Raw genomic sequence first — 23137 nt, forward strand, 5'->3', positions numbered from 1 at the left:
GACCGGGACACTCTGGACATGACTGGACACCATTTGACCAGAGCGTCTGTTTGAGGCGACTGTTAACAATTCCTGTTGGAAAGAAAATCAAACACTATTTTCATTCATTTTTAACCCCACCTTAATCCCCAAAGGGGGGATATTATCATGTGTAGTAAGGAATAAAATGTAGTTAACACTGAATGAGTATTCTTGTGTATATTGTTATATGTGTATCGTTAGTCTTTTGTAGAACCAAATGGAGGATTGGTGGTATGTAACACTTGTGCTTAATATATTTGGCATATTGCCCCAGCCTGGCCTCTCCATTTGAAATGGTCTAGAACCGTATTTATATGTGTTTCCCCAGCCTGCCTATGGTCCCCCAGTGGCTAGAAATGGTAATAGGTGTAAACCGAGCCCTGGGTATCCTGCTCTGCCTTTGAGAAAATGAAAGCTCAGATGGACCGATCTGGAATCTTCTCCTTATGATGTCATAAGGAGAAAGGTTACCTCCCCTTTCTCTGCTTTGCCCATCCAGAGAATTTGGCCCACCCATGAGAGAGAGACATCATGGCTTTCAAACGAGCAAAGTGGCAGTTGGTCAAGGCCACACACCCCCCCCCCCCCCTCTCCTCCTCAATAGCTACAGACACAGAAATGGCACATCCTAAGGAAAGCTCATCAGACTGGCTCTAGTGGCTGTAATTCTGCACCAAGGCTGAATTTCGGGAAAGAGACTTCAGATACAGTATTAGGGGACCACTAAGGTCTATATAAAAGAGACTTCAGATACAGTATTAGGGGACCACTAAGGCCTATATAAAAGAGACTTCAGATACAGTATTTGGGGACCACTAAGGTCTATATAAAAGAGACTTCAGATACAGTATTAGGGGACCACTAAGGCCTATATAAAAGAGACTTCAGATACAGTATTAGGGGACCACTAAGGCCTATAAAGAGACTTCAGATACAGTATTAGGGGACCACTAAGGTCTCTATAAAAGAGACTTCAGATACAGTATTAGGGGACCACTAAGGCCTATAAAGAGACTTCAGATACAGTATTAGGGGACCACTAAGGTCTATATAAAAGAGACTTCAGATACAGTATTAGGGGACCACTAAGGTCTATATAAAAGAGACTTCAGATACAGTATTAGGGGACCACTAAGGTCTATATAAAAGAGACTTCAGATACAGTATTAGGGGACCACTAAGGCCTATAAAGAGACTTCAGATACAGTATTAGGGGACCACTAAGGTCTCTATAAAAGAGACTTCAGATACAGTATTAGGGGACCACTAAGGCCTATATAAAAGAGACTTCAGATACAGTATTAGGGGACCACTAAGGTCTATATAAAAGAGACTTCAGATACAGTATTAGGGGACCACTAAGGTCTATATAAAAGAGACTTCAGATACAGTATTAGGGGACCACTAAGGCCTATATAAAAGAGACTTCAGATACAGTATTAGGGGACCACTAAGGCCTATGCCTTGTCATGTCATGGGACCTTTTTAAGAGCACTTAAAAGTTCAGCAGTCAAGTTAGCCAACAAGCTAACTGTCTTTCCTCTCTCAGCAGGTACTTTCTCCTCACATTTCTCAAACTAAACACTCAGAATCAGCCAGCCCCTGCAACAGTAAACGCTACAAAATGATGAATTGACCCGTTCCCCTTGTGAACTACGTTCCCACATTACCACACCCAGTTCTAGCTGCACATATAGTTCCTGTCTACGAGGGATTTATTCAGGTGCTCGCTAGCCTGCTAATAACACATCCAACGTTTGGATGGAAAAAATCCAAAAAAGCCGAACTATGTTCTTTGGTTCGTTTGCTCTGCTAATGTGCAGTGATTCGATTAGACTCGATGTTGGGATTGTTTATCTCCCGAAACATATCGGCCCCAGTTGGAGTTTGAAATTTAATTATCTTTGAGTATCAGAATTATCATTGTTTTGGAAAATAAGTGCTTTAATGTTTATTCAGCAGTCTGACTCCACATAACAAGATAAAATGTATCTGGTATCATCTAATGTTTTTTATGATACACACTCTTGTGATGTAAATGTTCAGGCTGTGTTGAATCTGTCACATTGTTTATGTTCTAACCGGAGCTCTGGGCTCTCTCTTTCTCTGTCTGACTCTCTCACTGGAAAACGTCCACAAAGAGACGCAAAATTACTACAGATAGATGCGAAACCCCATCAAAGAGACGGAAAAAGACACAAAACTACCAAAAAGAGACACAAAACTACCACAAAACGACTCCAAAGGGATGCAAAGGCATGCAAAGCGTGCTCAAAGAGACAAAAACAATCAGAAATAGAGGCAAAATAACTCCAAAGGGAAGCTAAAAGTCTACAGAGAGATGCAAAACTACCACAAAGAGACACAAAACTGGGCGCCTGGCTAGCTCACCTGGTACAGCAAGCGCCAATATATAGCGGTTTACTCCTCGACGCAGCGGCCAGGAGTTCGACTCCGCTCTGCAGCCCTTTGCAGCATGTCATTTCCCCTCTCCCCCCCCTTTCATGTCTACAGCTGTCAGCTGTAAAAATAAAGGCCTAAAATGCCCCAAAAATAATCTTAAAAAAAAAAGAGACACAAAATGTCCAAATCGACTCCAAAGGGAAGCAAATGGACATCAAACGTGCTCAAAGTGACAAAAACCATCACAAATAGATGCAAAATGACTCCAAAGGGAAGAGAATGACTACAGATGGATGCCAAACGCCCTCAATGAGTCCAAAAACAACCACAAAATGTCGCGTGTTTTTACGATAGAAGTCATACTGTAGTTTCACTCTCGTGACAGTAATGTTCTTGTAAATGTTCAGGTTGTGTTGCAGCACGCTCTCTGAGAATCTGTCACATTGTTTATGGTCTAACTGGAGCTCTGGGCTCTCTCTTTCTCTGTCCGTCTCATTTACTTACGCGCTCTGTCTCTGCGTATGTGCATGGGTGTGCTCCTTTTTAGCAATGTTTTATAAATGGGACGTCTGGATGTTGTGCTAGAGCGGCCAAAAGAACTCCTGTTCAATGTTTTATAACACATTTAATGAGACTCTCTCTCCCTCTCTCTGTATTCTCTCCTCCAGTCAGCTGCAGACTGTGATGTGACCGGTTGGTTCGGATTACATCCATCTTTCTCTGTAAGTCGGTGAAGATCAGTCAGAGATGACAGTGCTTGTTCTGCAGGCAGCATCAGGAGGAGGAGGAGGAGGAGGGCTGAAGTCTCCTCACATGCTCTTTCTGTTGGTCGTCCCGCTTCTGTGGCTGCAGCCGGCCGAGTCCAGCGCCGCTCCAGATGCCAAAGCCTGGAGGCAAACGGGGCCACGGCTGCAGCTCTCCCACTCAGGTAGGAAACACATCCAGAGACGAGAACAAACTGTTCTAAACAAGTCCAGGAGCAACATGGCAGCACGTTAAGCCCAAAACACACCGATGAATTCATTTAGACACTAAGTACAACCCTTTTGTTATTAATCGCGAGTTAACTAGGACACTCATGCACAATTAAATATTCGGTAACACTTAATTGTGACATGACACTGTCATGAACATAAACATTGTAAACAAGTCATGAATGTTTTATGACTTCTGTCATTAAGTGTCATTTGGTTTTTGTCATGAAAACTTGACATAATCAAAGTGACATTACCAGAAGTTGTCTTGGTCATGACAAGTTGACATGAAATTAGTTTGGGATGTCTTTGTAATGACAACTTGACATTAAACAGGATGACATTATGTCAAGTTGTCATGACAAAGACATCTTCTGGTAATGTCATCCTGGTTAATGTCAAGTTGTCATTACAAAGACATCCCAAAACAAATTTAATGTCAACTTGTCATGACCAAGACAACTTCTGGTAATGTCACTTTTGATTAATGTCAACTTGTCATAATCAAGACAACCCAATAATAATAAATTGTCATAACAAAAACCGACTGACACTTAATGACAGAAGTCATAAACGTTCACATTTATGACACATTCTTGACAGTGTCATGTCATAGTTATGACAGTGTCATGTCACGATTATGTCGATACCTTCAAGTAAAGTGTTACCAAATATTCTAATCAATTGACAGCCCTAAAAAAGATTTCATGCTAAAATAGCAGAATGGTTTGAGTGGCACATTGTTAGATGAAGTATAGATTTAATGACTACAGACAAAACTGTTCTTTCTTCTTCTAGTTCTTTCCTTCATCAATAGAAACCAAGTGTTTGTCTTCTCAGTTTGAAAAGAGCTTTCTTTCTCCACGTCCACTCCTCTGAACACAAACATGACAGATTGAGTTTCATTCTTCCGTCTACGGTTGATGTATTTCATATTGCCTTTTTTCATGACGTCACCCGTTTAAACACTTTATGCCTGATTTATATGTTTAGCGCCCCATTTAAAGAGCAACATTAATCACGAACGTCGTTCGTCAGAGCTTTCCTCTGAGCTTTCGGGTAAACACGCAAGTATTCCGAACGTAAGGGTGCTTTTAAGATCGATTTTGGTCATTAAATGGTGGAGCTTTTCAGGCTGTTTGTGCTCAGCTTAGCGAGAGAGAGAGAGAGAGAGAGAGAGAGAGAGAGAGAAGAGAAACCAGCGGTAGAGACAGAACTTGTCCGTCTGTCTACCATTATGTATTTGCTTTCTTGACTATTTTCACACGAGAACGTGCACCTTTTTTTTTTTTTATTTAAGTTTAAGAGAGACACCAAAAACAGAAAAAAGTATATATACTGTACATATTATGTATACACAAAAACCTACAACAGAAAAATGCCACCCAAACCGAACAGCAGACACCGTCTTCAAACTAAGTTCAAAGAAGTATGGAAAAAAACAAATATATATACACTACTGGTCAAATGTTTGGGGTCACTTATAAATTTCCATTACAGACCAAATACCAGCTGAGATCAGTTGCATTGTTTTTTTTAATCAGAGCAGCAGTTTTCAGATTACATAACTGCAAAAGGGTTCTCGACTGTTGTAGAAAGAAGTGGCTGAAGAAATGCTTGAAATCCATGTTTTTTGGTCTAAACGTCATACCCAAATTAAAAGTGGTACAGCTCCCATATACTTTGACACTCAGGGGTGTGCCTGATATCATTGGAAAGGTGATTGATGTGGGTGTGTTTGTGTATTTGAGAATTGTTGTATTTTGTAGTTTTTGGGCTTTTTTCTTTGCACTTTTCAAATGGAAATAAAAAAACGCACAGACATATCTGTAGAAAGAAATCATATAAAATCCATTTTTGGAGTCTTTTGGTGTCTGGATTGTTTCTGTAGTAAGCTGAGACATGTGGCTAATGCCCTGTGGCGTCTGTCACCTGTCAAATGTGTTTACAGCAGTGTATTCTAATCACTTTACAGATGTATGACTTGGACGGAAATAAAACACCTCCATTCTAGCCTCTGTAACTCTGTGTCAGTAAGGCCTAGAATTGCCCTGACACTTGTAACAAAAACTTGAGGATGTTTCCTTTCCAATAATATCAGGCACACCCCTGAGTGTTAAAGTATATGGGAGCTGTACCACTTTTAATTTGAGTATGACGTTTAGACCAAAAAACATGGATTTCAAGCATTTCTTCAGCCACTTCTTTCTACAACAGTTGAGAACCCTTTAGCAATTATGTAAGCACATAATGTAATCTGAAAACTGCTGTTCTGATTAAAAAAACAATGCAACTGATCTCAGCTGGAGATTCTGTCTGGAATGGAGTGGAATGGAAATTTATAAGTGACCCCAGACTTTTGACCGGTAGTGTATATATATATATATATATAAAATAACAAACTAACTAGTACTGTACAAGATTAAACCAAACCCAGTGACTTCAGAGTCTCTGAGGGAAGGAATGCAGTGGTCTCCAAAGTCTCCAGAATCTGTCAGAATTATGACTGAGTTCAGAAGTCAGTTTCTCCAAAGGGAGAAGAGACGATATCTGTGAAAACCACACGAGAATGTGCGTCTTTAATACATTTGTTCCTTACCTCACTTATTGGTTGGGTGCCTATCAGTTAATAACATGCCGACTTGTGACACAAAGCTCAGTCATAACCTGATTAAGTTACTGATGAAAGTGAAGCGTTGGGTCGTTTTCCTGCTGTCGTGATGTCTGATTTTAAAGTCTGTGTGCAGTTACAGGTTTTTCTCAGCGGACATATCGCTTTCAGAGCCGGAGAGAACTTCATAACAATGTCATAAACGTCAATGAAGTCATGTCTCCTTGACGCAGCTTTCAAAGCAATCTGGTGGATGTTGTAACCATAGAAACGTCCTCCAAACATGCTGTAAAAAGTACTTTTTCTTTTCGGTTTGAGAAAGCTCTGTGTGCTCTGAGGTCTTCTGTTAATGTCAGCTGCAGATGGTCTTTTCTACAGTTAAACACTTCACAGGAACAGCAGGGAAGAATAAAGATGGAGATGAACAGATTAACAACATGGGAGGTGATGCTGTGTTGATGAGTGTTATGGTGCTCATAAAAGTTTAAAACAGCCTCACATTAGATAAATGATAGATGTAAGGTTAGTTTAGGTCACACTTCTTGTTATATTCTTCACTCTCTCATGTTACTAGATATAACAATGATATCCTAGCCTGACATGGTCATACTCTGATTCTAGTCAGAATAGGAGTCCGATACTGCTCCACTGGGCTGGGATTATGGGGCGTGTTTCAACCCAACCAGGAAAGAAAATGCCTCCGCACTCGATTGGATAGAGCTACAACCAATCAGAGCAACGGATTATGTGACGTCTTAGCGACCATGGGGGCCAGCTGATAAATTAAAGTGCCCATATTATGAAAAAATTTGGGGGTGTTATTTTGGGGGTGTTATTTTGTGTCTCTGGTGCTTCAACACACATACAAACTTTGAAAACAAAACATCCATGCTGTTCTGAGTAAGATACGGTTTCTGAATGTGTCCTGCCTTCAGTCTCCGTGTGAGCTGGTCAAAATCAATGGCAAAACACTGCTACAACACACACAAATTCACCCTAATCTACAAAATTAATTGTATAGAACTACTTCCATGTCCCTGTTCTGCAGGTATTCCACGCAAAGTTAGAAGAGCGCCCTGGTTTAGAAGAAGTCTCCCAGCTAATCCTGCCTTGTACAGGCCGAAGTTGGAGAAACAGCTAGCTAGCTCATGTAGTCCTTACCTAGCTACTGAGCATGTGCGACTGACTACAAAGATCCTACTAGAAGTTTAGATGTCTCACTCTGTAGCTAAAACAGAGACCTGAACACACAGGGTGAAAAGAGGAGCTGCAGCAATGTGCAGTACAACTAAAATATGGTGTTTTTTGAAAATGAAACCATGTAAACCTATTCTGGTACAATCTCAAATTACAATTATAAACCTAGCATACAGCTAAAGACACAGGGTAACGTTATCTTAGCAGTAGCCTGCAGCTGCTCTATTTCAGGCATCACGGTCACGGCGAAACCACAGAACTGGAAAATCCTCCTACCTTCCTGAAGTCACCGTGTGGCAGCATGTTTCCCTTCAGTGAGTTATGGAGGCAAACAACGAGCGATTCGGTTTCCCTTTCTGAATGACAAATAGACTACCGCCACCTGCTGGTACGGAGAGGGATTTCCTCTCACACAGGTGCAGAACGTTTGTGCTAGTTTTCCGTTGGCTGTAGTCGTTGCGGTGTGTTAAAGTGCAACTTTTTGGCCAAGACAAACATGACGTGAGGCGACTCAACAGTTGGCTTTTGTAGCCAATAGTTCTGTGATATCAGGTTGGTGTGTCTTGGCCTTTTACAGTATCTCTATTTGCTTTTTAACCTGCGGGAAAAAAGCAATTGCTGTAAAAGTGCAACATAGAAAAAGTAGGCTGTTGCTACCAAAAGCTAAAACATATTAGACGTGTTTTACATCATAAAAAAGCTGTTCTCATCCAAAACAAAATATAAGATAAATGTGTTTGAATTATAAATATAAACAAAAATGTCACTTCACCATGAGAGCAGAGCACTTCACACCCACGTCCAGTCACTTAGAAACACCTTTTCTTTCCGAATGCTTGCTTCCCGCTTGGCAACCAGCAACACCAGCAAAGCCAACAGCTGCTTCCTATCCAGCAGCAATTAGTTCAGGGAGGCTGGTTTCATTGTGAGGCGGTTAGTGAGATGTTTGTGGAGTGAGCAGTCCGCTGAATGAATGAATGAGTGGATGGATGAATGGAATTACTGAAGCAGCGACTGTGTTGAGCTTTACAAGTTGTGTCCAAGTGCGAGGGCGGGGTCCGGGAATAGTTGCTAATGACGTGACGGGATTATAGAAGTCAAACACATTCTGCATGAATGCTAGTGATACAATGGGTGAAAAAAAAGACAAAGTTTGGGTCATGCCCTGAAAGTACTAAAAGGCGAAGGGAATCTTGCACCCGATGCAAGTGTCTTTGCTAGTTTAAGACCGACCCAGTTGTCAGTTTCCCGTCCAGCGCCCGCGTCGTTTAAATAGCAAACGCACCTGTGTCCATCTGTGCTCCCATGGGCGTGCTGGTCTTACAGGGAGGTGTGTTCAGGTGCATTCTGGGCATTTTGCTATCTTGAGGCAGTGGGAAGTGATCGCGCCATTGACCAGCAAAAACCTGGTCTAAAGTCAATAACGCAGCATTTCATTGTTATTTTAACAGCAAATTAGTAAAATGCTCCTAGGCTTATGCACAGCGCGCACAAACTATGCTTGTTACACACACAGGGATGCACAGCAGCACACATACTTGCAAAAGATTACACATAATAGCGATGCTCCAAGGTCCAAACGCGCCTGGCTTTGAAGGGAATGGGAGATGATCTCTGATTGGTTTATTGTATGTTACACCCAAAACACACCTCTGATTAATGAAGACACTAAGTACAACCCTTTAGAACCATGCGCACGGAAAAAGTTGATTTGGACACGCCCTAAACACATCTGCACCATGCGCTTCACGCCGCGCGCTTAGATCGTTAAAATAGGGCCAAAAATGTCATTTTGGTAACCCTTTACTTGAAGGAGTGTGCATAAGACTATTGTAATTAAGGGTTAGGGCTGGAAACGTTTGGAATTAAAGCTATGGGAAAACTGTAAAGTCTTCTGCATCCAATGTTAGGAAGCAGGCAAAAATCCAATATTATTGTGGTTGTGGGCGGGGTTTAAATGTTTTTTTGTTAAAACTTTTTTTCTGAAGGTTGTAGAGGTTTGGAATAAGGATTATTTTTTAGATTGTAGTTTAAGTGACATTCTGTGAATTATGACAATTTCAATGCTAAGTTAGCATTGTTTGCGATTGACTTTGTTATGACAACTTGGCAGTAATGAAGACAACATCACCTCTCATACATATGTCATAGTTATCAAACTTTAAAAAACTATTAAGCTTTATGAGTTAACATTACATTAAACTATCATTAAAGGTGCAGTAGGTAAGCCTTATAAAACTACCTTTCTGTCATATTTGCTGAAACTGACCCTATGTTCCAGTAGAACTACATGAAGCAGATCATTAAAAAAATAATCCGGCTTCTCTGGCACCACCTACAGCCGGTAGTGCTTTTTTTTGGCTAAATCCTGGATCTTCACAATCCTACCTACGGCACCTTTAAGAGGTTGGTTTTTACATTACTTGTCGTGGAGCCTTTATAAAGGTATCATGAATAATAGCCTTGACCTCAAGTAAAGTGATATAATTTGGACAAATGTTATAAAACCAGATTGACCGCAGTGAATACAGTTGCCAGAAAATGGTGTTGTGTCAGTTTCTAGTCTATATCCACGATGTTCCACTTCTGGGATTGCTCCGTTGCTGCCGGAAATTCTGCCGGATGTCCCTCTTTTCGGCCCTATGTCCGTCTCCTTCCTCTTTCTTTGTGTTGGCGTTCTAACCTCCGGTGGATTTCTGAGGACTATGGTTAACTGCTCCTCAGATCTCTGCAGGGTAAATCCAGACAGCTAGCTAGACTATCTGTCCAATCTGAGTTTTCTGTTGCACGACTAAAACTACTTTTGAACATACACATGTTCCACCAAAACCAGTTCCTTCCCAAGGCTATTTTGCAGAGGCACTGTGTCTCCGTCCGGCCCTTAGCACCGCCCAAGACGATTGGGAGTGGTTTAAAGAAATCCCAATAAACCAGAGCACGTTTTTCTCCCATCCCAGAATGCTGAGTGGAATAGCCAGACCCTCCTCCGCAGCACTGTGGAGGTAGGTCTGTCAGAGCAAACCTAGTCTTAAACTGTAGATTGTAGTTTTAGAAGGAGGAGGTCATTTTGCAAATAACTAAACATTTACACAATTCAAACAATAATTCAACTTGAAATTACAGGGTAACGTTTGAATTAGGCCTACTATTTGAATTACATGAAATGGAAAATTCCTGATGTCTCATAAATCAGGTTACACACACTTCCATGACATATGTGGCATCTTCTATCTGCCAGTCCAATCTAAGACTCTATCTATCAATCTTTATCTGGGAATTTAATCCAGAGTTATGTGGAAAAAAGTTGTGCAACACAGGTTTCTATGATGAACCGAGGAGAAGTTATGGTTTCCTTTTACACCTTTCAAATACGGTGATTTATCTTCTTTCTTCCTGTAATTGTTTTCCCTCGAGAGCGGGTAACCTCCTTTCTTTCCATTCTCCCCAAATACTTTTTCATTCTGGAGCATATCTCATAATGTCATACCACTGTGTGTGTGTGTGTGTGTGTGTGTGTGTGTGTGTGTGTGTGTGTGTGTGTGTGTGTGTGTGTGTGTGTGTGTGTGTGTGTGCGATTTCTAACAGTAGCAGTAAAGTGAGGCAGTGAACTCCACTTAATGAATAAGACGTGATTCTCTTGCTGCGTTTGTAGCTGCAGGATCAACATTAGAGAGACTATTAAGATTTTATAAGGTAGATACTCAGACATGAGCTTCAGGGGCAATGAACACACACACACACACACACACACACACACACACACACACACACACACACACACACACACAGGGAAAGTGTGTGTACGTCACAGCTGACCCAGTGTCTGACCTGAGCAGGAATCCACAGAGACCAGCTCTCATCCTGTAGGGAGACACACTGTTAGCCTTTAACCTGATCACGGAGTGTGTGTGTCTGTGTGTGTGTGTGTGTGTGTGTGTGTGTGTGTGTGTGTGTGTGTGTGTGTGTGTGTGTGTGTGTGTGTGTGTCCCAAATGTAAACAGACAAAGACAGAGGGGAGATGGAGGGGCATATAACATGTGTTTTAAAGGAGAGATTTTTACCTGTTTTTAACAACACACACACACACACACACACAAAACACACACACACACACACACACACACACACACACACACACACACACACACACACACTGACACAAACAATGTCGGGAAAGCACACGTTCTCTGCCTGTCAACTTCACGTGAAAGAAATCCTAAATAAAAATTTGATCACAGAGTTAACACACCACATGTTCAGGTGCACTTCTGAACATGTGGAAACTGAATATTAGGAAACGCTGCTGAGCCCATGTTATTCATCAGAAGTAAGAGGTTATAAAAAATCATCTGTAGAATCTGGTGGAGCGGCAGATCAGCGTGAGTAAACAGTTCATTTTGAACAGGTTGTCTCTTCTCCTAACCACCTATGATATATACAGTATATGTTAACCTTTCAACTTTCCAGTAGTTGTCAAATCTTGTGTGCTCTGTGTCTCCGCCCGTCTGGCGCTGAGGGAGAGTTAAAACCAACGCCAGTCAGCAATTTTAAATACAGACATCTAGGCTTAAGAATGTGATTATTGTCATGCAGAATAACTCCAGGATGTTCATAACTGGTTTATTCTTTCAGGGTTAGACTAGATTTAACTTCTTTGACAAAGAGTTTTACCTCCTGTTATTTTTTGACGCTCGTGGAATAAATCCAACAAAAACATGCTGACCTCATGCGGGACTGTGGGATGGGAAATTTGTAAAAACACACACACACACACACACACACACACACACACACACACACACACACACACACACACACACACACACACACACACACACACTACTTTGATAGCTGCTCACTCAGACGGATATAAAAACTTAAACTGGCAGACTCTTGTACTTTACGTATGAACTAATATCCAATTATCATTTTTGACATTTTCTAGTTTCTTTCTTCCTCATGTGAGGACTTCATCTTGGGCTTTTTGGGAAACACTGATCCACATTTTTCACCATTTTCTGACATTAGAGACCAAAACAACTAATCCATTCATCCAGAATGAAAATAGTCTTTAGTTGCTGTGTGTGTGTGTGTGTGTGTGTGTGTGTGTGTGTGTGTGTGTGTGTGTGTGTGTGTGTGTGTGTGTGTGTGTGTGTGTGTGTGTGTGTGTGTGCGAGACCCAGAGAGAGAGTAAGAAAACCATAAGAGATAGAAAAATGAAGAGGTTATACTCAATCGTACTGTTGTGTGTGTGTGTGTGTGTGTGTGTGTGTGTGTGTGTGTGTGTGTGTGTGTGTGTGTGTGTGTGTGTTCAGTGCAGCCTCCCAGGAGGTGTTGCCCGTACCTTGTGGTGTCATGCAGTGAACCTTGACCTCTGACCCCTCTGTGATTATAAGAGGCTGAGTTATGGGAGGACGAGGGGAGGGGGGGAACGGCAGATCGCAGAAGGCCGAGGAAAGATGAGAAGACAAAACTAAAGGAGACAAACTTAATGACAGATAAATGAGAAGTGGGGGGAAAAAAGATTTTTTTTTTGGGAGGGTTAGGCGTCAATAAAGGAGGCAAGGAAAGAAAATAAGAGCTAGAAAGGTAGGAAGGAAGAAGGGAGGGAGGGAGGGAGGGAGGGATGACATATCGGGCAGAAGGGTTTCCTGAGGTTAATGAACCTGTCAACCACCTGAGACGAAACAGAACCGCGGAGGAAGGTTAGAGAGGGAGACTGCTGTTAATTAAAACGGTGTGTGTGTGTGTGTGTGTGTTCTTGTTTAACTACATTCGTGGGGTCCAAAAGCCAGGAATACAGTTTACTTGTGGGGTCCGGACAGCTTTGTGGGCCCAAAATGCTGGACCCCACAAGTTTAAAGGGCTGTTTGAGGGTTAAGACTTGGTTTTAGGATTAGGATTAGGTTTAGAATTAGGTTATGGTTAGGGTGAGGGTTAGGGTTAGGGTTAGGCATTTAGTTATGATGGTTAAGGTTAGGGTAAGGGGCTAGGGAATGCATTATGTCAATGACGGGTCCCCACAAAGATAGTGACACAAACTAGTGTGTGTGTGTGTGTGTGTGTGTGTGTGTGTGGAGAAAAGAAATAGGAAGTGAGTTTTTGGGATGTGTTGTTTTGATTGTTTGTCCGTCAGCAGGATTGCATAAAAACTACTGGCCATATTTTCGTGCAACTTGGTTAAATGATTGTAGCATGGTGCCAAGGAAGAACCCATTAGCCAAGTGCATCAGTGAATCACAGGGGCGGACACGCTCATTATTTTTGTCAGCATTGTGAAATAAGGCATACTGTATGTGCTGCATTCACGTGGCGGTGGAATAATCTGAAAAATGAGTTCCCGACTGGGAAAATCCGGTTCTGTTTTTTTTTAGTTGTTGTTATTACTGTAATTTATTTGGTTTGCTCTGCTTGTGTTGCATACCATATGGAGACACACACACACACACACACACACACACACACACACACACACACACAAACAGACACACACACACAGACACTCACACACACTGACACTGGTTAACGTTGCACAGTTGGAAGCTGACAGACGCCCTCGATCTTTAACTGGGTACCAGATAAGAGACGATAGTTAGAGATTACAGCTTGTAGTTAGATGAACTACATGTACTAATAGCATGGTTTACATCACACCCACACACAAACACACACACACACACACACACACACACACACACACACACACACAGACAGACTGTGATTACCTGCAGGGAGGTTTTCATATGCTATAGTTCTCACAATGTCAGCTTCAGTTTTTGGGGTCAGAAGTTAGAGTTTTTTACCTTACTGATGCTCTTTCGTCAGGGGTTCAGCAGGTTCAAAGAAAACACACACACACACACACACACACACACACACACACACACACAAAAACACACACACACTCACTCAGTTCTACTTGACTTACTTTAACACCTCGCTCTGTTTCACCCCAGGTGTTTACCCAACACTCTGTAACACTTCAACCTCTTTAAGAGTGTGTGTGTGTGTGTGTGTGTGTGTGTGTGTGTGTGTGTGTTTGTGCGTGCGACACTTGAAATGCATCGTTCTGCTCGTTCTGAAGTGGCACGTTCGAGTGATTTAGAGCGAGTTTGTGCAGTTAAGAGAGTTTGTAAGTTTGTAGAAACGCTCATCATACAAACCTGACAGAAAAAGTAAGAAAGAATTAGAAAAATAATCTGAACATGTTCCTGCGTGAGGCTTAATCTCTGGAGAGAATCTCTGCTCAACGTAAAGTCGCAGACTTAAAACCCCGAATGGTTCTTGATGCATGGCGTCTCTGGTTCTCACCGGTACGCAGTACCGGCACTTCTACATTTTACTCTTAAGCGTACCTGCACTTTTTCTTGCGTACCGCTACTTCTCGCATGTAGCCGGTACTCTACCGCTGACAGAGAAAGCGTCAGTGTCAGAGAGATTGACCCTAACGTTACATAAACTTCACTACCCAGAGGGCACTACGGGACTTACCTCAGATCTTGACGAATCACGTAAAAGGCAAGCAGTCGGCCCACCCTATCAGAAGTTTGTTGTAGCTACGGACGGTAGTTCGGAAAAGCTGTCTGATGCCTGCAGCCTGACCGTAACAGATTGTTCCCTGCTGAAAAAAATAGAAATTAAAACTAAATGTGTCGAGTTTGTAAGTTGTTATGTTAGCCTGGCTTCAGAAAGGTACTAAAAGAAGGCGTGTGCCAGAGCCAGACACGTCAGCAGAGGTCCACGTCCAACCAGAAACATCAGGTACGGTTCATGAGCTTCAAACTAACGTCAGCGTTGATGTGAGCGGGACAGCTAGCGTTGATGAGGAGTCTGCAGCTACCGACCTTAACGTTAGCTTAGTCAATGACTCCGACGTCAACAATAACGTGAGTAACGAGACACATGGTGATGGCCCGACTGTTGGCCAAGGGACCAAATGATGTATTATTTTGCTCCACGAACAGCTGGCTCGTTTTTAAAGATAAAAAACTGGTATGCAAAACATGTAGCAGCATCACTTGCTGGCCAGACAGAGAGGGGACTAAAGCTGTCAAGACACAGACACACACACACACACACACACACACACACACACACACACACACTTGTTTAAATAAATGCATACATTTATGTTGTTAATAAATAACAATAAATAAATTGTGTTTTTTTTTTTTTTCACTTCAAGCACTGGATTTCAGGATAAATCTAACATCCAGGCTACATTCCTGCAGTGATGTCAGTTAATGAGCCGAGTTCGTCAACCTCTCTGTTGTTTCTTCCCATGAGCAGCATGACACGAGGAAGAAAAGAAAGATTCCAGTGTGGTCTGAGAGTCTCTGAGGACTCCTTAATAAAATATGTCCTCATTTGTCCTTTTTAGAATTACACACAGTCCTGTGCGTGCTGTGTGCACGCGTGTGTGCATATTGCATTCTCAGTCATTCTCCCAAAACGAAGGAAACTCCTTTGATAATATAATAATAACTTTTCCTAACAGATGAACCGAGCTCTGATGAGATCGGATAGAAAGTTTTGGTGCAGTGAAAAACCAAATAATTTGTAGACATTTCTTCTCATCTAACCAGCCACAAGAAAACCAAATCTACACAGTCTTCTCTTGAAAGACAATGCATGTGTAAACACGTTTAAAATGATTCTTGGCAAACAGGTACGATGACAAGATTAATATCAGTTTTTATATTATACCTGAGGGCCAATTTGTAGTCCCAGGCCTGCAGGGGTCTCCACATTGAGTCTTTCTACCCTTAAGAACAAAAAGATCACTGTCTTTGCGTTCTCATGAACGAGTTTGTTCATGAGCGAGTGCCGTGACTACTCGTCACGTGACCATAGGCGTAGATTTTTGGGGGGAAGCAGGGGTATATGTCCCCCCCCAAATATTTGAGGTAGATTTGTCCCCCTCAAATAATATGGAAGACAACCCACTTCCCTGAAAGGAGGTACAAATAATCATCCAAGGGTTACATATCCTAGGGTTGCGTTTCTCGAAAGTTGAATCCAACTTTATTACAGCATTGAAGGAAAAAAACGCACAAAGAACAAATATTTGAATCCCAAAATTAAAAATCTAACACCAACCCAACAGAGGAAGAGCAAGGTATTCGCATAGCCCTACTTCTTACCAGTAAATTTACGCAGTTAGACTTTTTACCGTATATTTACAGTAATATACTGGCAGCAGCTTCACCAATAAAATACTGTTTTTCTGTAGTATGCATATTGTATTCTACTGTAAATAGACGTTCAGTTTCTTACCGTATTATTTGAATTTACCGTAATATACTGGCTGCAGTGTAATTCCCGCCTTTTCCTTTATTTTCCCAAGATGCATTGATTTTAACAGTAAATACTTGTAATCTGTAACATTCACAGATAGTACTGTAATATTATTATTTTCTCCCAGAATGCATTGCCATTTACAGTGTGATCCTGTATAACATTAAAACTATAAGATGCTGTGAGATTTCAGCTGCAAATTTACATCAAAGTTTGCACTGTATGTTTTCCAATTATTTCAGACAGAGGAAATGAGGTGTTTGACGATCAAAAGGTTTTGGGGGAGGACCCCCCCCACCCCCAAATGTTGAAACTAAACCTATGCCCCTTCACATGACCGTTAAGTTTATTGGAGAAAAGGTGACCATGAGCCGCGTACAGAGCACCGCCAGGTGACGCGTTAGTATGGATCCCACTTAACTTCTAGGCAAGTCCCGCCCTACGACGCAGCCCGATTGGTTGGGGTTAGGCATTGATGCTAAGCTAAGTTAAGCGCATGCTGGCGACAGCGTTCCACCGCGTGTTTACCCAATACGTTTAAAAGAAGCTCTATTATTTTCCATGAATTTTGGTTTAGAAATATGCATGTGCACATGCTTGTTTCTAAGGTTATGTAACCAATGTTCCTGTGGTGGTGTCAAGTGTATTAATCTATAACCATAGCCTAGATAAGAAATAAAATGGATAGAGAGGCCATTCCCATTAAAATCAACCGCTCATGCCACACCAATACATAATAAAGTATTCTAGACAAATCGGTAGGATTGGGATGAGGCCCCACTACCTACCCCAAATTCAACAGACAATGATAGCCAAGAAAAAAGATGTTTCTTGTGTTTGTTCTGTCCAGCTATACCTCCTACTCGTTTTGTAAATGTTGCTGCGGTGATGGAAACAAATCACTTTTTAATCTCCAAAGCAGCGTTGCATAACTTTGCTGATAAGGAACAAAATTATCAGTTTTCTAAAGAACTCCTGTTGCTGTCCAAGCATCAGTCCTTCGGTAGTTCTGTGTCAAAGGATTGTATTCCAGCTGCAGCACTTTGAATTCACTGTTTTTGTATTCCTCATTAGGGTGTAGGTCCACAGGACATGATCTTTGTTTGGTGGCTACGTCCACTTCTTTTATACAGTCTATTCGTTCAACTGACCATCAAAATCAAAAATCTTTCTCGTACTACTCCGGTCACACTAAAACCTTTCCTTCTCTTTTTTGTAAATGTTGCAGCAATAACAGAAATAAATCACTGATGCACACTTTTTAATCTCCGGAGCGTCATTGCAGTACTTTGCTGATAAGGAACAAAGTTATCAGTTTTCTAAATTACTCCTTTGAGTGTCCAAAAGCATCGGACCAGCAGGTTTGTGTTCCAGCTGCAGTGCGCTAAATAATTGGTTAGTATTCCTAGTTAGGGTGCTCGAATCATAACGGCTTTTGGCCCGTTTCCATCTTCTACACGGTGATGTTGGAAGTCCGAGAGTGGTAGCATCCTCCCTGTGACAGGAAGCACTGAGTTTTACAGGAAATATGTCTTTATTTTGGGGGAACACACATGAAACCCTCAGGATCACTTCCTCTTCTCTCCTTTGATCTGTTTTACTATAATTGCCGTGTTGACGTGCTGCTACCGTGCGCTGGTTTGTATATCGAGATGTAGTTTATTCAGCGAGATGGCAGTTTTTGTCTTCGCGGCCTCAGCGACCCTGTTGTGATAAATCAGCCTCGCAACTGGGTTCGTGTTTCTTTTGGATGTCTGGACTCCCAGCTGTCAGCGGCTCTGTAATGTTTATTATTTTCTAGCCTGGGATTTATCTTTTCTCCTGATGTGGGTCACAGCCTCACATGTTTGAGCTACGGCTGTGACATCATGTGCTTTTTAACCCTCATATTGTCTTCGGGTCAAATTTCAAAGTTTTTTTTCATATCCGAAATAAAAGAAGTCGAAGTACGGGTAAAAAATGTTGGAAAAACCGACACAATCGATGGAAACAAACTTCAAAAACACGTGGAGAAAGCGTCAAAATGTTTTGGAAAAAGTGCCAAAAATATTGAAAAAGTGATAAAATGTAGGGAGAAAAAGTGTCTAAAACGTTAAAAATAGAGCCATAAACCTCACTAAAACATCAAAAAAGGGACAAAGACATTGGATGAAAGCTAAACAATTTCAATGAAAATAGTGACCAAAAATGTCATAAAAAACTTTGTAAAGAGCAACAAAAATGTTGAGATAAGGGAAAAAACGTTTTTTACGGTCAAAGGGAAGATAATACAAGGGTTAAAGTTTGGTGAGGTGTTTGGTGGGATGCAAATCTACGTTACACAATACATGAATTATAAATTTGCCCCCAGTTCTGTGTTTGTTTTCGGCTGAATACTTCTTCTCGATTCTCAAAACGTACAGTCCCAATCTTTTCGTTTGTGTAATGCCCAGTTCACACTACACGGCCGATAGTTTTTGAAACTCCTCAACAAAAGCCTCCGATCAGAGGAAAAAACGACACTCGTAAATTGGCGTTTACGACTTTTATTTAGGTTTCTAGTGGCAGCGCCCTCTAGTTACCGTAGTGGTTATGACGGGAGCAAAGCAGGAAGTAAGTTGCAGAAGTATAAGAGCATCAAATGCAAGGGGGTAAGCGAGCATCCGGAAAGCGTACCTCCTATGGGGAGACTCTGAGGCTAACAAGCCAACACCTTCCGTTAGCATTCCATTGACTCCCATTCATTTTGACGTCACTTTGACAGCGAATAACTTTACATCTGAAGCGTTTAAAGACTCTATTTGTCCGTTGTTTATTTCTAAAGTAACATGACAATGTATAAAAGGCTCCATTACCTTGTACCTCACATTATGGCCCCGTAGCAGACGCTTTTATAAAAATAGGCTAACGATTGGGTCATAACCACAAGACTTACTGTCGCACAGTAGAGAAATTACCGTATAGTCAGGAGAAGCTCGCAGACAATCGGGGGGACATACAGTCTGTACAGGCATACAGTCAAGGGAGAAGCCCATAGAGAGTCCATGAAAGCATTGGAACCAAATATTTCAGCAACGTTTTGCTCCTGCTCCTACGCTCATGGACAGCTCCTAGTCACGCCCTCCGTCTCTGCAAGATTGGGAATGATTGAGATTTCTCTTGGCACAGCTACCAGAAGACTTCCAACTTTTAGACAGGTTGCTCACGTCACATCTACGTCTTCAAGCTCAGTTTGAACTTTTCCGGTGAACGCTCAGCCATCACCAGAAAAGTGACTTCTAATTGACTTCACTGGTCTCCGTCGAAGTCTATGGCGTCACTGTGTCCATTTATTTCACTGTCTATGGTCATATGTCCTGGTAAGGAGGCAGGTTGGGGGGGGGGTAGATTAGTCAAACAAACACAGGACTTTCACCCAGGAGATCTGGGTTCATGTCACCGTTTGAAAAGAAAAGCAAACAGTCTTTTTAATTCTACGAACGTCATGTTTAACGCCAACCTTGGAAGTGAAGTAACGTCAGATTTGAACTCAAACCACCATCTTTTTTTATCAACTTAACTAAGTCGTTTTGATGCCTAAACAGAACCAACCTGCGACCATATCACAACGTTATCACACAACGTGTTTAAAACCGCGACCGTAACCTTCTCTGGTTTAGATAGAAGTTGTATTTCCTGCCACCGCTAGTGGCGCTATACTTTATGAAAACGCTCCTGTGGGTCGTATAACAGGGTAGGAATAAATGACCCATCTTGTCGTACGGTTCCGAGGACTTGTTGCTTGAGCGCTACAGTACGTGTGAACTGTTCCGAGACCCGAGCCAAGAGGCATTCCTCACATTCCAGATATCTAGCAGGCGAAATATCTGGACCCGTCGTGCAAGAGGCGCGTGATAAGTCGAGTGATAATTCTTTGTTGGCCACATCGAGCAACTCCTTTTACATCACACATAGTCATTTGATCTATTGGTAATATTAAACATTTAGTTTGTGCTGCTTTAAGCTTTTCAATACCTCTGTACTTGGAAAATTGCCTGTAATTCTTAACGTTTTCAGGACTGCATTTAGCTAAATAAATAAATAAAAATAAAAAAAAGCTGAAGATTATTGTTAAAATGACAGATTTAAAGAAATCCAGAAGTCCATGAATTAAACAGGCCAAGACTTTGTCTTTTGTAAGGTTTAGTCATTTTTTATGAGTTTTGTTGAAATATGGGTTCAGGATTGGGATTAGGCAGCTAGACAATTTAGTCTATGTTTGCATAAGAAAAAGACCTTTAGAGCTGAAAGCAAATGCATCCGCCTGTCCCATTTCTTTAACTCAAACTGCCAACAAGCCCCGTAATGGCTGCTGGCTTCAGTTGTTAAATTAAGGATAAATAAATGTGACCCGACCGCTGATATAATAGCCGGTTATTTCTCTGACTGAGGCAGTTTTCGATGTTTAAAGTCTCCTCCGAATGCTGAAACGTGATATATTAAGTGGCCGCAGTTATCTGTGTCAAGGTTCAAAGGGAAACTCTTTAACTGTGATTTACGTAGAGCGCCGAGCCAAGCCGAGAGGCCCAAAAGTGAGTGGCTGAAATAAAGAGGACACGCGGAGCGATCTTGATGCCTCGCTGGAGAAAGATCAGAGACATTTAGAGATGAATGATCCTAATAAAAAAAGGAATTACCACCGAAATCACCTTTTTGTTTTTAGAGAGGTTCAGATGCACACACACACACACACACACACACACACACACGCGCACACACACACGCAGTCTTAGATACAATGCAGAGGACTGAACCAAGGCCAACATTCAACATAAACAGTAAAATGATAAGGATGAGCGTGTCTGTGTGTGTGGAAATGATGCAACCGCTGACATTTTATGAGATGTCATCATTCTCTGTCCTTCAGATAATATTTCTCCTCATCCGTCTTCTCTCTCTTTTGGAAAAAATCATCTGCTACATAATGCATCAGTTTCATACATGAACCAGCTGCTCCGTCTGCTCTGCCTGGTGCAGATGCTGTAGACCGACATTTTACAATCTCTTTATAAGAAGTATCGCATTAGCCAGACCAATCTCCACAGCGCTGTGAAGTAAGGTCCGACTACACCACAGATACATTCCGGGATAGGAGAAAAAAAAACGCTCTGGGTTGTTTGCTTTTCTCTAAACCAATCACAATCGTCTTCTGCTAAATAGTCTCATGAAGGAACTTGTTTTGGTGGAACATTTGCACCCCGCAAAAGAAAACGCCACTTACAATATAAAATGAAGTTAACTGTTGACACAATACAGTAACGTGAGCTATTTAAATGAGCTGATCCATGGTTAAACCTCTTTGGCTCTCACCAGTGTATCTCTGTGTGTACTTCGTCCACAGCAATCCCACCAATCGGTCCCAAAACGTCCCAGTTAGAGAGGAAATGCCCTAAACATATTCTGTGTAAATCTTAACAATCATTCCCCGAAAGAACCAAGCAGGCCTGCCTTGTTGCACCGTCCAAATTTTTGTCAAAACTTTATATTTTCAGCGTGTAGCTTGCTAGCTTGAAGTCTGTTGTTGTTGTTTCCCAAAGAGAACAGAGTTTAAAGGTGCTCTAAGCGATGTTGGGTGACGTCACTTCTTGTTGACGTCCGAAGTGTTGTCAGACAAAACGGAGGCTAGCTCGCCCCTCCCTCCTCCTCATCCCGTCCCACCCCCAAATCCTTCTTGTCGGTTATTGGCTGGAACACTGGAAGACTGTTTATGTTTGGTGGTGCAGGTTGGCTCAGTTTGTTTTTGTTGGCCTTTGTGGAGCCTGAGCGCGTTTTTTTTTACAGTGTGTTCAGGGGACAGGCAGCTAGCGGATAGTGAGGAGATGTTTTTTACAGTGTGTTCAGGGGACAGGCAGCTAGCAGATAGTGAGGAGATGTTTTACAGTGTGTTCAGGGGACAGGCAGCTAACAGATAGTGAGGAGATGTTTTTTACAGTGTGTTCAGGGGACAGGCAGCTAGCAGATAGTGAGGAGATGTTTTTTACAGTGTGTTCAGGGGACAGGCAGCTAGCAGATAGTGAGGAGATGTTTTACAGTGTGTTCAGGGGACAGGCAGCTAGCGCATAGTGAGGAGATGTTCGCTGTATGTGACAAAAAATGTTGTAGGCTAAAAAACGCGCATGATGTCAGGCCATTATCCTTGACATTTTTTTTTATTTATCTTGACTTCTTTATAAGTGGCAGGGTTTGAATTGCATGATACAGCATATGAAACATTTGATGTGTAGGAGTACAATCTTGCTGGAGTTTGGTGCAATTGGGGGCTGTGTGTTAGTAATGCAGCAACTTTGGACTGATAGACAAACAGCTGTCTGTTGCTTATTACAGTCAGGGCTGCAATACTTAGCATAACTACAATTTATCAATAAAGGAGGGCGATTACAAAGACTAGAGATGTAAATGATTAGCCTGACGTTGTCATACTCAGATTCTAGTCAGAATCTGAGTCTGATGCTGCTCCATTGGGCTGCTCCAACGGAGCATGAGACATATGTCGTAGGAAGGACAGCAAAAACACCTTTATGATTGACAAATGCCTTGAACGCGGTTCTCGGTTCCTCTTTTAAAATGAACGCGTTGTCGATATCTTCTATAACGGACGCAATGGCGGGATCTGCAC

General features: G+C 41.8%; 1 protein-coding gene across 1 annotated transcript in view; it reads left to right on the forward strand.

Annotated features, from left to right (window-relative positions):
• The window catches only part of si:dkey-49n23.1 (semaphorin-3D), a 111431-nt gene that overhangs the window by 42523 nt on the left and 45771 nt on the right, over nucleotides 1–23137 (forward strand). Inside the window, exon 2 of the mRNA XM_028574775.1 lies at nucleotides 3093–3352. Coding sequence (XP_028430576.1) covers nucleotides 3172–3352 — 181 coding nt within the window. The 5' untranslated portion in view covers nucleotides 3093–3171. The remainder of the gene's footprint in view (nucleotides 1–3092; nucleotides 3353–23137) is intronic.

The sequence above is a fragment of the Perca flavescens genome, chromosome 4 (genome assembly GCF_004354835.1).
Source record: "Perca flavescens isolate YP-PL-M2 chromosome 4, PFLA_1.0, whole genome shotgun sequence".
In the NCBI taxonomy this organism is placed as follows: Eukaryota; Metazoa; Chordata; class Actinopteri; order Perciformes; family Percidae; genus Perca; species Perca flavescens.